Source organism: Microcebus murinus, chromosome 11 (genome assembly GCF_040939455.1).
Source record: "Microcebus murinus isolate Inina chromosome 11, M.murinus_Inina_mat1.0, whole genome shotgun sequence".
NCBI classification, from domain to species: domain Eukaryota; kingdom Metazoa; phylum Chordata; class Mammalia; order Primates; family Cheirogaleidae; genus Microcebus; species Microcebus murinus.
In genome coordinates this window covers 66,916,647-66,935,607 of record NC_134114.1, presented here as the reverse complement: position 1 = coordinate 66,935,607, position 18,961 = coordinate 66,916,647, and the positions used below count along the sequence as shown (strand labels likewise).

General features: G+C 38.0%; 1 protein-coding gene across 3 annotated transcripts in view; it reads right to left on the bottom strand.

Moving 5' to 3' along the window:
- ADGRV1 (adhesion G protein-coupled receptor V1) overlaps positions 1-18,961 on the bottom strand; it is a 468,628-nt gene that overhangs the window by 41,355 nt on the left and 408,312 nt on the right. For all 3 annotated transcript variants that reach the window (XM_076008180.1, XM_076008181.1, XM_076008182.1), the window contains one exon: positions 10,197-10,318. In XM_076008180.1, coding sequence (XP_075864295.1) covers positions 10,197-10,318 — 122 coding nt within the window. The remainder of the gene's footprint in view (positions 1-10,196; positions 10,319-18,961) is intronic.

Genomic DNA, 18,961 nt, shown 5'->3' with positions numbered 1-18,961 from the left:
TTATTTATATATATATTTATACAATCCTTAGTACAAAACTTAGGGCCAGAATTAGCACCTCTGTGAAATAGATAACTCCAATTGCTTGGCAGAATGGAGGTTGTTGGACAGTTAACTGCATGCTCATTCCACTGAACCTGACAGCCCAACATTAAAGAATGTTACTGTAAGATATGCATATAAAAGTATTTATAAAAAATGTATTTTCCTCCCCACCCCTCATCCCCAACATTTGTGTGAATCCAAGAGATAAGAATAAAATTTGACCCTGGAAAAAATGATAAATCAACATCAAGGCAAAGAATCTAAATGACCAGGTAAAAACTAGTCCCAAATGTTACTGTTTATTTTGCTCTCCCAAAACTGTTTTGAAAAGGAGGTATGCATCTTGCTTACTTTGAATCTTGTAGGTTTCCTATTTCAAGTGTCTGTTGCTACATCTTTTCTCAGATAAAGTAAAGGCCCACAGGGCTCAGGAAAGGCAGAGTACATGGTTAAAAATGCAATCTACGTGGTGATAGAGGGCCCAGTAAAAAAACTCTGAAATGGAAAAAAAACACAGGGGAAGAAACTAAAAGACAGGATAGATCAGAGCAGGAGCAAGGGAGGCACCTGTTTTGGAAGGATGGTGCCAGATGCAAAAAAGAACTACTGTTCAAGCCCCCCATTACTAAAACTTTATTCATGGAAGTTGTTTACTGGCAGATCAGATCCTGGCACTTTTAATTACAGAACCCAGATCAAACAAAAGTGAAAATCCTGCGGTCCAATGTTAGACACTGCCATTCATTGTCAAATCGAGTAAGAAGTTTATTGCTCAAAAACATAAAGCTGCTTCACCAGCCCAGATGCTACTGAACAGGGCAGAGTGGCAAGACCTGATTAAGAGAATTTAAGTACACCTCCTTGTCTCAGCTTCTGTATATTTATTTGTGAAGTTATAGAAATTTTCCAGGGATGTTTTGAAGAGCACATGAGGCATTCATTAGTCTCTCTGAATCTCACTCTACAAAACAAATGTAGTGATATTTTTCCCCACTAAACTTGACATGGCTCTGGGACAAATCAATGATAGAGTCCCAACCTCCCCTGGCTTCTACATGTTTATTCCAGGGTTTTCTGGGAAGACTGCTTTTCCATTCTTCATGAATAGTTCATGTGCTAGTCTCCAATGGAAACAAAGTGACATTTCTTATTACTGTTGGCTGTTGGAAAGCAATTGCAAAGGGAGTGCCTTGAAACAATTAGTCCTCTGTAACTGATTATTTAACAATGTGTATTTCCCAAGAGCTGTTTATCCTCAAAAGGAAGCAGCCAAGACTAAATATACACTGTATCTAAGCAGACACCTGCACTGAACCCCTCTGGGTGCTAAGTGGGAATGCTCACACAAGAAAATTAAAGAAGGATTATTAATTTGCTTCTATATTCCATTTGGGATGGGATCTGTATTTTTTTCAAGAGCAAAGAAATATGTTCCATTTCTTAGGATACCTCAAGGGCTATTTTTATTTGGGAAAATCTCTTCATAAAAGATGGCCTTAGTTTTAAAGCTGAAATTCAACATATACCCACAAGAAATACATGGAAAGCAAAGAAAAAGAGAGTGAAAGGGAGGGAGGAAGAAACAGAGAGCCAGAGAGAGAGAGAGAGAAAACAAACACTATGATTCTGAAGAAAAATGCTTTATGTGTTCAAGCACTCTCATGGCCACCAAGGAACAATAAAAAAGTAAGTAGAAGACACTGTTCCCACCTTTGAGTCAGTTATTTCCCAGCCATTTAGCAATTGAAGATACGGGGCTAGAAATGAAAATGATTTTAACCAACTGATACTTAAGTCTGAATATGGGCTATATATTTTTAGCTACAAATTCCATGTTGTAACTCCCTTCTCTGAAATAGGGGATGATTCAAAAACTGCCAGGGAACAACTCGAGACCAGATGCTTGCACAAATGAACATGTATAAGTCAGTCACAGAGAGGCAGTCAGAAAGGACTCCGGAGAATGCAGTCTCATCACATACTGCGATGTATCATATCCCAGTACTATGCAAAGTTCTGCTCCCTTGCCAGCTTATGCATTCCAAGAAGAATGCATTTCAGCTTTTGGAAAGCTGCTTCTATGTATATGAACCTTCTCCAAAAACGTATTTTCTAGCAGCTCCAGTAAGCTCATGCCTGTTACTGATAGCTATCCTCATTATCGTACATGGAATTCTCTACATGCAGGAAAATTGTCAGTCAGTTAAATTCTGACAAAGTAAATGCGAGAGACTCCCAAACGAAAACCTGAAATAAATGCTATATGTCAATCTGAATGTGACTGGTTCAGGTTAAAAATAGAGAAATATTTTATCACATAATTATAGCTAGGAGTGATACGCAAAATATTTAATAATGAGTGTGGTGTGGGCATTGCCCAAACAGAATGGCCGCAGATCTAGCATTGGAGTAGCGTCCCGGAGGCTCCCTCTCTGGCCAAGTGTAAGACTTTTAGCTGCTGGAAGTTGGGGGATGCTTCTAACTTTCATGGCTGGAAGCCTGGGACACATGCAAGGGGTTTGACAGTAGCAATTTTCAATATTTTAACAACTGATAGGGTTCTACCAGTGTTTACCAGCTGAGTATCAGCCTAATGATTACTCCCATATGAATCTATATAAGTTCAAACAGTTTAAGAAACTTGGATAAATCATTTAAGAAACTTTGATCTATAGGTATTAGCATGGATCCACTTAGAAATAACAAACTCAACTGAATTTTTTTTTTTTAAATAGAGGTGAATGGATTAATGGAAAAGGGAATTAAGAAAACATTAAACATAGTATCTTATGAATTTCTTGTGGGCAATATATAGACATTTGGTTATATGATGGCCCACAAGTATAGACATAATAAACTAATGTCACACTGATAAAGTTTCCCAGTTTTTTGACAATAGCTGTTCTTGCCTTGTCCAACGAACACAAAAATTTAGAAAGTACAGACAGTGGACTTCTGTTACTTTGGCCTGCCTGGCACTGTTGCCCTCTTCTGTTGGGAAGTCTTTTCTTCTGGTGGGAATTCCGTTCCATGTGGTTTGTATGAGATGAACTCCACCTCTTCAGCTACTGGACTCTGCTTATGACTCACACCTGGCTAGAGTACCTGTCACCAAGTCATTGATTCCTGGATGGGATGGGTCCCAGGGTGGGGCCATTCAGTCTTCCATAGGACTTTCTTATTGAGGAATAAGCTCTTTTCTGCTGAAGCTGGAAAATTGGGAGGAGGTGAGTCTTGCACTGTGGCAGCCACCATAACTCTGTACACTCAAAGCCCGCTCAGCCAAAAAGAAAGAAAGAGCCCTGTAGCCTTTCCTTTGGGAATTTAGGCTCACTAGCCAAGTAAATATCTAAGGATTTTTTTTTCTTTTTTGAAGTTCAGACTCCCTCTTTTGATATGAAATAAAGCATGATGAAAATTAAGATTTGTACACGTCACATCAAGCTTATCGTGGGGAGGTAGCAAAAACATAATTACCACGATCATGTCAGCATGTTAATAACACCTAGTAGCTACCCGAATTAAGAAAGAATTCCCCAGGAATAACTTAAAGAGGATTTTCATCCTCATTCTCTGTGTTCTGCTCACCCTCAATATCCATAGTTTAATTAAAAAAAAAAAACAGTCAAGAAGATGTAAATAATAAGGATAGACCAATAAGAATTTGAGGAAAAGTTCAGTTCCTGGAGGGAAAAAGACTTCAGGGTTCAAGGAAGATTATTAAACAATAAAATTAATGGTAAACATTTATAATGATGATATTTTTACTTCACGTTTGGATTTGTATCTATCATGATTTATAAAATACTTTATACACATTTTCTTAAATGCTCAAATGTATTAGAAGTTTGGTAGCTCAATCCTGATCTTTCAGGAAGTAATAAATATATAATATTTCAAGTGATCGAGATTTCCTTATTTTAAAGTGCACCAAACACTAAATATCAAAAGTCAGAATATCATAGAAATATGCCTTTCATTCATCAATCTCAGAATATCTATGACATTATATTAATCTGGATAAAAGTGAGTCAGTCATCTCAGAGCAAAATACAGTAGGGAACAATAAAGCACACAATATTTTTTTGTGGTCACAGATATTGACAAAAGAGACTAAGGAAATACAAAGGCCAGTGAAAAAGAAAATAACCAAGTCTGCATGGAATATACTTTGAAGATCTTATGACTCTATAGCCATATTCCATGGCAATGCCTAAATTGAAGGCAATTTATAAATTGTGAACCCAAATAAACTCTAGAGGAATGATATTTTCCAAGCATTTCTTCATAGGCATTACTTTTAGGACTGATTCACTGAGCACCTGGTACCAGGAACGTGCCCGTGTGCTAGATTCTAAGCCACAGTGATACAAACAGTCACGGCTGCTTCCATTCCTCAGAGGAAGAGATCAAAATTTCTTTTATATCTCCCAATGAAATATAACACACTGCTCAACAGTCCCCCTTTATTTATTTATTTATTTTTTTGAGACAGAGTCTCGCTTTGTCACCCAGGCTAGAGTGAGTGCCATGCCGTCAGCCTAGCTCACAGCAATCTCAAACTCCTGGGCTCAAGCAATCCTACTGCCTAAGCCTCCCGAGTAGCTGGGACTACAGGCATGCGCCACCATGCCCGGCTAATTTTTTCTCTATATATTAGTTGGCCAATTAATTTCTTTCTATTTTTAGTAGAGACGGGGGTCTCGCTTTTGCTCAGGCTGGTTTCGAACTCCTGACCTTGAGCAATGCGCCCGCCTCAGCCTCCCAGAGTGCTAGGATTAGAGGCGTGAGCCACCGTGCCCAGCCCCCCTTTATTTTCAAACCTCCATAAGAGCTCAATAAATTTCTCCTGTGTATGTGGTTTGATAGGTTACTCAGGCTACCATTACAATGTTAGGGTTTACATTTATTTACTCACTGCTGACTGGATTAATTACAGATTTAAGTTGTCCAACCTTATTGAGTCCCACTGATTTCTCTATAAGTGATCTGTTTCTTGACCATCTTCCAATATAGTTTAAGTTATTTACTTTCTTCCCAGAAACTGCTCCATACCTTTTATAATTTTTACATCAAGTTTTCAACCCATTACTCTCAATAAATGACCTTGCTTCCTGCCTTTAAGAGAAAAGAGAGGGCACTGCTAACTTGCAAGTGTGCAAATGCCAATTTCCCACACTTTCAGCTCCAGAGTAGTTTTTCATATCCACCAATCATTCCTTCCCCAGCCTCAGAAAAAGAAACATCTCTACTCTTCCTTCAGTAAAGCCCTTATCTCTTCTGTTTTTCCTGCCTCTTCCATGATCTTGCCACGACAATGACTCTTTCCTCCAGTTGTCAGTTTCTCCTTTGTTGGTTCTTGTCACAAGTAAAGAAAACAAAATAAAAAAATATCTCCTTTGAACCAATCAACCTCCCTTCCTAAGCTCTTTCTTTCTTTCTCTTTGCATTCTCTATCTCACTTCTTTTTTCTCAAACTGTGGTCGCTATACCAGCTAAATCTGCATTACCTGGAAACTTGTTAGAAATGAAAATGATCAGATTCCACCCAGACTTGCTGTATCAGAAATTCTGGGGGTGGGGCCTAACAATCTCTGTTTTAACAAGCCCTCTACGGAATTCTTATGTACCCTACGGTTTGGGAACTGCTGCATTAGACCTCATTGCTCCTCAGTTCTCATCCTATTTAATGAATCTGGTACACTTGACAGAGTTAGGCATTGCTTCCTTTGGAAGCTTTCTTTTCTACATGGCAACTGCTAACACTATCCTGGCTGTCTTCCTAGCTCTCTGATCACTGGTTAATAATCTCTTTCACTAGCCCTGTCCCTATATCCAGTTACTAAAACATTGGTATGCAGTATTTACCAATGTCTTCCAAATCTCACCAACTTCATTGCATATTAAGACCTTGCTGTTTATGTGACCTCTATGGGCCCAGCCATTCACTCAAGCCAGAAATTTCTAAGTGATGTTCCTCTCTTGCACTCTACATTCCTACATTTAATTGGCTAACCAAACTTCATTAATATTAATCTCATGCTAATGGAAAGAAAAATTCAATACTATTAAAATGACAATACTACCCAAAACAATCTACAGGTTCAAAGCAATTCCTATCAAAATATCAATGATGTTTTTCATAGAAATGGAAAATAAAATCCTAAAATTTGTATGGAATCATAAAAGACCTTGAATAGCTAAAGCAATCCTGAGCAAAAAGAACAACGCTGGGAGCCAGGCATATGCCTACAGTCCCAGCTACTTGGAAGGCTGAGGTGGGAGGATCACTTGAGCCTAGGAGTTTGAGAACAGCCTGGGCAACATAGGAGACTCTGTCTCAAGGAAAACAAAAAAAATAAGAAAGAAAAGAACAAAGCTGAAAGTACATACTTCCAGCCCTCAAAATATACTGCAAAGCTATAGTAGTATAATAGTACCACAAAACAGCATGTGACTGGCATAAAAACAGAAACACAGATGAGTGGAACAGAACAGAGGACCCAGAAATTAATCCATATATCTGCAGCCAAATGATTTTTGACAAATGCACCAAGAACACTCATTGGAAAAAGGGTAATCTCTTCAATAAATGGTGCTAGGAAATCTGGATATCCATAAGCAGAAGAATAAAACCAGATCCCCGCCTCTTACCTATACACAAATCAACTCAAAATGGATCAAAGTCCTAAATGAAAGACTCCAAACTGTAAAACTAAGAAAACATTGAGATGCTTCAGGACATTGGTCTAAGAAAATATTTTATGAATAAGACCTCAAAAGCATAGGCAACAAAAGGAAAAATAAACAAATGGGATTATGTGAAACTAAAAAGCTTCTACATAGCAAGGGAAACAATCAACAGAGAGAAAAGGACAACCTACAGAATGGGAGAAAATATTTGCAAACTATTCATCCAACAGGGGATTAAAATTCACAATATACAAGAAACTCAAATATCTCAACAGCAAAAAATAATTTGATTAAAAAAATGGACAAATGATCTCAACAGACATTTCTCAAAACAAGATATACAAATGGCCAAAAAAATATTTTAAAAATGCTCCATATCACTAATCATCAAGGAAATGCAAATCAAACCCACAAGGAGCTCTCATCTCACCCTAGTTAGGATGCCTTTTATCAAAACTACAAGGCAAATGCTGGCAAGCATGCACAGAAAAAACTACAAATAGAACTACCATGTGATCTAGCAATCCTGCTACTGGGCATTTATCCACAGGAAGGAAAATCAGTCTATCAAGGAGACATCTGCACCCCTGTTTATTGCAGCACTATTGTGCTATTCAACACAGGTTTCCAACAACAGATGAATGGGTAAAGGAAATATGGTATATACACAATGGAATACTATTCGGCCATAAAAAAGAATAAAATCCTGTCATTCATGACAACATGGGTGGAACTGGAGGACATTATGTTAAGTGATATAAACAAGGAACAGAAAGTTAAACACTATATGTGCTCACTTGTGCATGAAAATTTAAAAAAAACAATTCATCTCACACAAGTAAAAAGTAGAACAGAAGATAATAGAGGCTGGGAAGGTTAGGGGGAAGGGTGGATAGGGAAAGATTTGTTAAAGGATACAAAAGTATAGCTAGAAAGAATAAGTTCTAGTGTACTGTAGGCTGACTATAGCTAACAATAATATATTACGGAGTTTCAAATAGATGGGAGGAAAATACTGAATGTTCCCAATATAAAGAAATGATAAATGTTTGAGATGATGGATATGCTAATTACCTTGATCAGATCACTACACAATATGTGTATCAAAACATTACTGTGTATCCCACAAATATGTGTCAATTAAAACAAATAAGATAAATATTTATCTCTATAACAACTATCAAACCTGTCACCTACTCTTTGTTTCCAGGCACACTGCCACCTACAGTCCAGAATATGACAATAGCCTATCCTCCCAGAGTTGCTCTTTCTTTCTTTTTTTTCCTCAATATCCCCTCCTAAACATTTCCAGTTATTCTTCTAGAGAGTAGATACAAGCAGGTCATCCTCGTTCAAGATAAAAAAAATTAAAAATTGACAAAATTTTAAAAAACAAATCAGAACAAAACAAACAAGAAACACAACTTTGATGGCTTGCCATTGCTTAAAGGCTGAAGTTTAGCATTCTGAGCATGGAAAGTTGGCATTTAAGCCAAACTACCCTCTCCATCTCCTCTCTCACCACTTCTTTTCTAATTGCAAAACCTTTCTCCTTCCCTCCCAACCCTTTGCTTAATCTAGGCAAGGTCAATCACTTTCCCTTTTTGCAGCCTTGGCTAACTGAAATACCCATCTCTGCATGAAATACCCATCTGTAACCATACACTCATCATTTATTTAATAAACATGGAAGGTCACAAACTCAGGGGCAGGTAAAATGAATGAACTAAGCATATCCGGTCTGCTCGAGGCTTGAAAATTGTTGCCATGCAAGTATTGCCTTCAAAGAAAAGTCAGAAATTCAGGTTTTTAATGTGAACTTTTTCAATTTTAAAAGTCTGCAGCAAATATTTGGAAATCTAAAACACTCTTTTGTGTGTGACACTGTGTGTCTGCCAAATAAAATACACTTGTAGGATGTCAGTCTGGACCTTGATCTTAGTTCCACTAAGGCCTCAGGGATCCAAAGGTGACCAAGATGGGGCCTGTGACCGGATGGCTCACCTTTGGGCTCAAATGCTGGGCTCAGCTCAAATGAACGAGTAAACAGGCCCTTACTCACTCTTATAATGCTTTGTTTATATGGCACCTGCCATAGTATATTCTTAGAGTTAATTTCTCCTTAAAACATCAGATTCTGGAGGGGCAGGGCTATCTTCTTCATTCTGGTATTGGCAGTGATAGCATACTGCCAGTAGGTGCTCGATTATAACCATATCCACAGAGAGATGTCTATATATCAATTTGTATCAACTTGATTCCAAACTTCTAGTTATTTTGTATTTTTCCCTTCCTAAATTGGTAATATGCTTTGATTAGGCATCATCATGTAAGCTATGATCTAACTAAAGAATATCTTCTAAAGCAGCAGTCTCCAACCTTTTTGGCACCAGGGACTGGTTTCACGGAAGACAATTTTTCCACCATGGATGGGGGGAAGGCGGATAGCTTTGGGATGATTCTGCAGTGACTGGAGTGATGGGGAGTGGCTGTAAATAGAGACCAAGCTTCGCTCACCTCCTGCTGTGTGGCCCGGTTCCCAACAGGCCACAGACTGGTATCTGACTGTGGCTCACGGGTTGAAGACTGAAGTTCTGAATGTAAACTTAAAAATGCTGTGAGTCATACTTCAATTGTATGCTACAATCCTAAATATATGTATGTATGTATTAATAGATATACACACATGTGTATGTTTTATACACATGCTCCTTGCAAGATGATAGCCAAAATAAGGACTACCTATCGATACTTTTGGCAAATTTCAGAAATTATTTTAGTCTAGGGCAGATCTTTTCACTTTGAAAATAAGGAAAATGTGTTCATTTGTTCCATTTGTTAATTTCAGGGTGCAATGTTTTTCCATTTAACAAAAGCACCAAAAAAGTCAGCTTTAATTTTTGCTACAGTTATATAATTTCTAGTTATGGTTTCCAACCATGCTCACAAAACTAATTTAAGCTGGGCACTGCTGGACTTGGGAGATGTCAATCATTTTCAGTGAACCAAACACTCTCATTTCACTAAGCATCGGGCTTAAGAGGGGATTGCTTGAACATTGATATCTATTTCACTCCTCAATTGATCTCATTTCTAGATACAGACATGGCTCAAATATGTGCATAGATCCCACATGTCTGCTTTCTGCAAATTTTGTAAACATCAATCCTGCTGAAAAAAATTATGGTTTTGTAGTTGCTTGGATATTTGTTGTCAAATTGAAGGTGAGTAAATATTTTGTCTTCCCTATCTGGATGATGAGCAAGTTAGAATCTCAGTCATACTTCAAGTGTTAAAGACTTAGCCCCTGTCATTTATTTTACAACTCTTCATGATATGATATTATTTTGTGCACGAATGCACCTGTGTCTGGATGCTTGAATCTTTAATTTTGAAACTCTGTGCTTTGTATTCATTAAGATAAATGTGCATTGTCACAACCAAACTGTAAGGCTTACCTGCAGACTGTTGAAAATGACAAAGAGAACCAACATCCAGAAGTGTCTGTATGCCATGTGCAGTCCTCCCCAAAGCCATGTCATAGAAATCAGGGCAAAGAGATATAAAATCAGTGGAATTTCTAGAAATTAAAAAAGAAAAGAAATTTTGAGCTTCAGAATACTGCATAGTCACAAATTATTTTTGGGTCCTTTCTGTGATACTCTATATGCCTCAGTACTCATTTTGAGAGAACAACCTTGGAAATCACATTCTTATGCCAGAGAAGGCACATTGCTGAGTCCATATTCTTTCTGTTTTGCAAATGGAGCTGCTGGTAGGCCTGGGATGGGGACGGATGAGAACTGTTCCTCTCCTAGACTGCCACCTGCTGGACTGTTCAGAAAGTACTACAAACAACTATGCAGTTGTATAAATCTTGAGAAAATGGTAGGCAGCAGTGTGCTCCAGAAATTAGCGTCTTTTGACCAGGCACTTAAAAATAGAAATTATATAAATTTGTGTGTGATGGAAAAACATGCACTCACCTCCCTTTTCTGACCAAGACGACACCAAAATTTATTGCTAAGGTTAAAGAGCAAAGAGGAAGTGAGTGACTGACTTCGATCAACTTAGCTTATTCTACCCATAATGTTCTTTCTCATGCGATTTGTTTCAACAGGTTTCCTTAGGATCAAGGGACTTCATTACCCTTTTTGCTTGTCTATTTTGAATTTTCTTTGTTATTCGGGTTTCAGAATAATAACCTTATAGAAAGAATTTTAATATTTAAATAACAAATTATATAAGATTTAGACAGTGAATCAGGTCTTCACAGCCACAAATAAACACATTTTCAAGCTGTTGAAAGACATGAGGATAGAATTCAACTTGTCCCATTAGTGAAGATGCTCAGTTTGGTCACTTGATTAAGATAGTAGAGAGCTGCACAGATCCTCCTTGTAAAGTTAGCCTTTTTCCTTTTGTAATTATTAAGTATCCTGCGTGGCATTATTTTGAAACTATGTAACTATGTAAAATTTTTTTTCTTTATCAAGTATTTGATTTATCCATTTGTTTCCTTTTATAAAATGGACTTATATATTCCTATTTTGTCTAGTGGGTTATTATCCATTCTTATCATTTTTTATTTTGATGCTCAAATTGTCCCTAGTGGGAGCCCCTTCAAGATGGTTTCTGTGCCTTTTGTTATGTCCTCATCACTCTGTTAGCACTTGCTTGCTTTTCAGCTCAAGATGTTTCAAACTTCCCTTGCCCCAGTTCTGGTTTCTTTTAGAGCAGAGTGGTATTTAGAAAGCAGACCTGGGGCTAGGTATGGGCATTGCTGTTGCTGCTCCTAAGCTCTCCCAATAGGTAGAGTACAAAATATAAGTGTTTGTGCACACACAAACACACTTACATCTATTTTTCTGTATATCTTTCTCTATATAATGAATGTCATTGGTTCATACCAATACTTCTAATTCTACCCAAACACCACAGGGTCCATTCTAGTTTTCTCCCTTTCTATATGTGTAACCCTTCTCTGTTGGCGAGAAATCTATTTCTCATTATTCCTAATGTACTTACCTATGTAATCACATCCCATTGCTGTCATCCCTCCCCTCACCCAGGTGGCCTCCCAAATCCACTCAGCTCTGACACCTCGTGCTGGGCTGCAGCCGGCTCCTCACAGTGCCTGGGGTCAGACCCCCGCATGCTTGGCCACCTTCCTGTGGTAGCCTACCATTGCTCTACACCAAATAATGGCTTTAGGATGGAATTGTTTGGGAAGAGAAAGGAAAAGAAAAAGAGAAAGGAAAGAGGAAGAAGGACAGAGGGGAAGGGAAACTGGGAACCTGGACATTTTTTGACAAGAAAGAAAACTTCAGAAGGGGATTGTGTTGATATTCTAGTCAGATATACCCTTCATCGCAATATATACAAATTGCCTGACTTGTTGTTATAACCACATGGGGAAAATAATAATAATATAAGAAATAATAATCTTATAAATAATATAAGAAAAGGTTTAAAGTTTATAAATTAAACTTTAAATTAAAGTTTATTTAGTTGTTATAAAATTTTATTTTTGTTTAATGGAATCATAAAATTAGATAAAGGGCCCAGAGGCTAATTTTTACTTCTGACAAGATACCCTAATATTTAGGAACCTGCCTAAGCTATGTTCAAAATTTTTTCAAAGATTAGGTATCAACTCTGGCAATTGCATTCTTTGCTTCTACTGCGTAAGAACAAAATTCTATTTATGGCTCTGTGCAGAGTACAAAGGGACCTGCACATTTCCTATGAATAACCAGGAACCGAATTTTTGAAAACTTGGCCTGCGTGTTCCTCTAAGTGCTTAGAGCAAAGCAAGTGTTGTGTGGACAGAGCTTAATGGAGAAGCCAAGGGAGCATACCAGGGCTGACTAGAAACACCCATGGCCCATGTTTTTTCTGGAATTATGCAGAAAAGTGTGGTAGCTTGGCACCCCGGACCAGAAACTCTGCAAGGAAAAAAGCTCGTCATAAATAAAAAGTGTACTTAACAATAGATCCCAGGCTGGTTTTCCAGCAGTGCAAAGATTAAGACATGATTTCAGATGGAAGAAACACATCCAGAGGCACATCCGGATTTTATGGGCCTGAAGCTTATAAAACTTGGAGAGGCTTCTTTACAAAACCAAGATGGCAAAACCATAATCAGGTCTAGGATCTTGGAAGGGGCTATGCAGGTGAGAGGCCCTGAAACTTATGTTTCATCAGCTTTATGGCCAATTTACCTCTGAGGAGGCACCTTTCACCCCTTTTGGGTCCTGAGTAAAAGGAGAAGGGGAGGATGATGATGATGAGAGTTGGTTCTGGGGGACGTGCCGTTGTTAAACAGCTACTATGAATATCATTTGGCAAATCACAAATCAATGTTCGTTTAATGAAAATCACGTTAGTTTTATATTTCCTAAGCTGTCATTTCACATTTGGTGAACTACTACTAACTTCTCTGTTGTCTATAATTCAATATTGACTAAAGAAGGCATTTATAATTGGTAATGTTGGAAATGACTTATGTTTGGGGTGAATTAGTTAACATAACACAGAGTCAATTCAAAGTTCTCACAGTATTAGGCCTAACGAATAGGGTATCTTTATTTATTCTAGACTGTGCTGTCCAGAATAAATAAAGAATTCTTACAACTCAACAACAAAAAATCCAAACAATGTGGTTCAAAGATGGGCAAAGGACTTGGAAAGGCATTTTTCTATAAAAGATATACAGATGGCCAATAAGCACATGAAAAGATGCTCAACATCATTGGTCATCAGGGAAATGAAGATCAAAACCACAAGGAGAGATACTACTTCATACCCATTAGAATGGCTATTATCAAAAAGACAGGAAATAGTAAATGCCGGTGAGGATGTGGAGAAATCAGAACCCTTGTACATTGCTGGTGGGGATGGAAAATGGCACAGCTGCTGTGGAAAACAGGTCATGAAAGCAAAGCCCTCATGAATGGCTTAGCGACCTTATACAAGAGGCCCCAGAGAGCTGCCTTGCTCCTTCCACTATCTGAGGACACAGTGAGAAGGTATCATCTACGAACCAGAAAGCGGGGCCTTCCGCCACACACCGAATCTGCTGGCACCTTGATCTTGAACTTCTCGGCCTCCATAACTGTGAGAAATAAATCCCTATAGTTTATAAGCTAGCCAGTCTGGGGTATTTTGTTATGGCAGCCTGAATGGACTGAGACACTCAGGCTTAAAAAAGAATGAAATTCTGATATAAGTGCCAACATAGATGGCCTTTGAAAACATTGTTAAATGAAATAAGTCAGACACGAAAAGCACAAACATTGTATAATTCCACTAGAATAGTGCCTAGAATAGTCAAATTCATAGAGACAGAAAGCAGAACAGAAGGTACCAAGGGCTGAGAAGAGAGAATAGCGAATTATTGTTTAATAGATATAGAGTTTCTGTTTGGGATGAGGAAAAAATTCTGGAAATATTGACAGTGGTGATAGTTGTACGTTGTGAATGTACTTAACGATATTGAATTGTACACTTAAAAGGGTTAGAATGTTAAATTTTATGTTATGTCTATTTTACTACAATTAAGAAAAAAAAAGAGATTGCTAAGTCAGTCGGGCTTGCGTCAAGATGAAGTTCCACTATAGGGAGGAAAAAAAAAATCAAATCGAAGTACTTAATTTACATGATTAAATTAATAAGGAGTCACTAATGTGAAAAACAAAGTAGTTTGAAAAGGTTTTAGTGAAAGAAATTACTTGTGGAAAGGAAAAAAAACATCAAATTGATACAGCAGTTAGTACTAGTATCATTAAGAAAGTCTACTCATGGGAGTTAGATTCTATTGTGAATACACCAAATCTCTTTATTTTTTAGTGGAAAATATCATTTCCATGAATTTAACTGCTATTTTAAAGAAAGTTTAGTGCTGTATTATCTGTTTTCTTTGTAATTGCTGCGTTGGCTTTATTGCTATGCACCAGTGACAACAATAATGGCTTTATTATGGAAATCACACCCCATTTACATGAAACTGAAATTCATTCTGTGTTTACAATCTTCTAAAGTACTTGTCTTAATTTTACCTCACTGACCTTCTGATTCTAACAATTTGAGATTCGCTACTAAAACAAACTCATCAATGTAAAACAAGGAACATGATTGTGAAATAATGTGGAATTACAATATTTATGGGTTTATTTTTAACAGTAGGCACACGTTATTTTTAAATTAGAAAAGAGATAAACTAAAAAAAGGAATAAAAAGGTCTTATTTCTAAAACATGGGCCTGTATTCTGAAATTGACAGACATCCAGAGAGGCAGAGACATTTCAGCGATCTAAATATTTTCTTGCTGAAAAAACACCGATGTGTTTTTGAGCTTTCTTAATAAGAGTTAACACTAATTCCACCGTGCATAGTCACTGACAGTGTCCCTAGCAAATATACCTACAGTCATATGAGAAGGCAACAAGGCTCATATCTGACAGAACTGCCAAATCAGCATTAGGATACTGTGGGTGGAACAGATAAAGACAAAGCTTAAGGATTGGGTTTGCAAATTGTTCAGTGAAACACTCTACCTCTCATTGGGGCACCTACATTCCTAACCTTAGGTCACTAGTTTCATGCTTGGATACTATTTTAGAATTTCCTTTTCTTTACCATACTCCTTCAACACATTCTCTACAGAGCTCTTGAAATTCAGAGAACAGGGAACTCATTCTTAGTCCTGTGGCTGCTGTCTCCAGATACAGTCACAAAATGTTTGTTGCAGCAAGTTAGATTGTGTCTATAATACACTTGATTATGTGCCGGGTGTTTCATTTATTTACACCTCCTTCCTAAATTCATAACCTCTATTGTCACCTTCTTTCAAGCACTTTAGGGCTAACAGTTTCCAAATCTGTATCTCCATCTCTCCTGAGCTCCAGGCCTTGAGATTCCCCAAAGATTCTCAAACTCAGTTCATCCAAAGTTGAATTTTAGTATCCTTTCTGTAAAATTTCTTTTCCTTCTGACTGGTACTATTAACAGTAACACCATCCATACAGATTTCCCCCGATGCCTCATTTTCCCTCATACATGACGCCAAATAGGTCAACAAACCTTGACTATTTTATCTTCTAAATTGCTCTCAAATTTGTTCTCTACAGTCTGTCCCAGGACACTGCCTTTGTTGAGGACTCCACCTCTTTCAGTGAGCCTATTTTGACATATTCGTAGGTAGAGCTCTCTACTCCAATCCATCCCCCACTCTAGCCAAACATATATTTTAGAAATATTTGTGTACATGTATATATGTGTGTTTATACACATATGTGTCTGTTGATATGTATTTTCATATATAATCATGACATTTAAAGGCTAAAAATCCTTCACCTGGCTTCCATAGCATACAAGTTAACTTCACCACCTGTCCTCTGCCCACCTTCCAGCAAATGCTCTTCATGCTTCCAGGCAACCTGAACACACTGTATTTCTTCCTTCATGCATCTGTGTCTTCATTACTACTTGCAATATGCCTATCATTTTCATTAGAGGTTATTAAGTGCACTGATTCCAGTCTATCTTGTTTATCTTTATATCCCCAGTGCCTAGCGCATGGTCTGGCATAAGTAAGGCCATTTATTAATGTTTGTACAATAAAAGGATTGTTGATGTGGCTTGTAGCCCCTTGCTTTTACTGCTGCTCTTTTTGTCTGAAGGTTTGGATTTCTCTTTAAAGAAGCCCTAGGCATGGAAAATCCACAAGTGAAGAGAATGCATTTCAGGGAAAAGATAATTTGCCTTATAGCAGTGTGTCTAAGGTATTCTCGGTCTTTAAGACATGATCCCTGGAGGAAAATGAGTGCTCTGTGGCAATATTCTGAATGAGCGTGAGCTGGAGCACTAGATCTGTGCCCAGCTTCCAATTCCAACACTTTTGAGCCTTGTGCGTGACCTTTGCTAAACTCCTTAGCCTCTCTGGGCTGTAATTCCTGATAAAAATTAAAAAATAATTGTGCAAATTTAATAAGATAATTCATGCATCAATTTGACAAGTATTACTTCATGTTGGTGGGACAAAGGCTCCTATTGAACAGCTACTGTGTGGAAGTTAAGAGGTGAGCCCCAGCACAGGGACTTCCACTCATGGAGATCTGCATCCAGTGAGGGAAACCCGCACACAACACACTTAGCACAGAGCCTGGCACAAAACACATGCTCAGTAAGCACTAACTGCCATCATCCTCATCCTCATCACCACCATGAGTTTTAGTCCCATTAGGAAAAGAGCACATGGCTATCGATAGCTGCCCCACACATATCTAAGTTCTAAAATATCACATAGTAAAGAAATATGTTTAAGTTGTTTTTTAAATACCAGAATCTCCCCAAATTATTTGGCTATAGAAGCTGTCTTTTATCTTGAGGTAATTTGCAGATCACATTCTGAGGGGGATTGCTTTCAATGTGCGGACTCAAAAGTTCCATCACATTCAAACTATCACTGAAAACTTCCTGACCAACCCACTTAAAATGGACCTCTCGGCATCTTCTATTTCTCTTCCTCTCCCTCTTTCCTATCTTAGTTTCTTCACAGCACGTATCAACATCTAACTTACTGTATAATTTATGGGATAGTTAATTTTATGGGTCAACTTAACTGGGCTAGGGGATGCCCACATATCTGATTAAACATTATTTCTGAGTGTGTCTGTGTTTCCAGAAGGGATTAGCATTTGAGTTGGTGGACTGAGTAAAACAGATGGGCCTTCCTACTATGGGTAGGCATCACCCAACTCCTTGAGGGGCTGAATGGAACAAGAATGTGGAGGAGGGTTGCCTGACTGCCTGGGTCAGATCATGAATCTTCTCTTGACCTCAGTATTCCTGGTTTTCAGGCCTTTTAACTTGGACTGGAATCTACACCCTTCATCCTCTGGCTCTCAGGCCTTTGAACTATGCCACCAACCTTCCTAGGTTTCCAGTCTGGAGGTAGCAGATCATGAGACTTCTCAGCCTCCCTAATCATATGGACCAATATTTTATAGTAAGTCTCTCTCTTCCCCCTCTTTCTCAATTTCTCTCTTTCTCTCTCTACTCCCTCTTATATCTGTATCTACATCTATCTATATCATCTATATCTATATCTATAGATACATCTCCTATTGGTTGTGTTTCTCTGGAAAACCCTCATACAGTTTACATATTTGTTCATTGTTTGATACTCTGCTAGAATTGTGAGCACAGGAAAGCATTATCTCAAGCACACAGGATCACGCTTTGCCTTCATGGTACAGGCTCAATAAATTAGTTGAATGAATAAGTAAAAGTCAAATTCTGGTTCGCAACCTTAGGGCACTGGCTAAAAGCATATGCTACAATTAAAAGTAAAATTAAAAGGAAACTGTACCCCTACTATCTCCTTTATTCTCTAAAAGAGCAAGAAAGGTGTAGGGAGAGATGTGGATTTCACAGCAGGGAGAGAATGGTTGCTAGGCTACAGGGGCTTGATAAAAAATTTAGGTTTGTGGCTTATAAGCACAGCTGCCTATGAGTGACATTCCCACAAAGATACTTCATTGGGATTGTTTTTTAATGAGGGAAAAAAAGAGAGGGAGAAAAAGTGTAATGAAAGTATTAAGCATTTCCCAGATGCAACCCACTAAGACTTCCATGGACACATGTCAATTCCAGGGCTATTGAGGAGTCAGGTCTACTCTAGAATACTGACTTTCAATCCCTTTGACAACAAACCACAGTAAGAAATGCATTTTACATGTGAACTACAGTATCTTAAAAAAGTTTTATGAAATTTAAGTTAATATACGACATACTTTGATCTATTCTATTCTATTCTATCCACTCTACTCTATCCCATCCCATTCCACTTAAAATATGTTGGCAATGGGACTCAACAATGTATTATGGCCCACAATTTTTAAACCTCTGCTCTAGAAGGCAATTTAAGTGGCTTATAGGGTATCTAGGATGTAAAGGTAGGCCCAGCAAACATACCCATAGTGGAGGCCTACGACTACCACCTTCTGACATGGATTTATCCTGACCTAATCTATGAAAGATCCAAGCCTAATGGATCTGTGCAGGTGACATACTGGATCTGCAGGCAGAGAAGAGAGTCAATGTTGGCCTAAAGTATATTTTCCAGGGATAAAGAGGAAGAATTTGAGCAAATTCTCAGTGGAGTCTCAAGGTCTGCTGAGAATCCCAGACAGCAACACTTATTTGACAGCTGACTTAG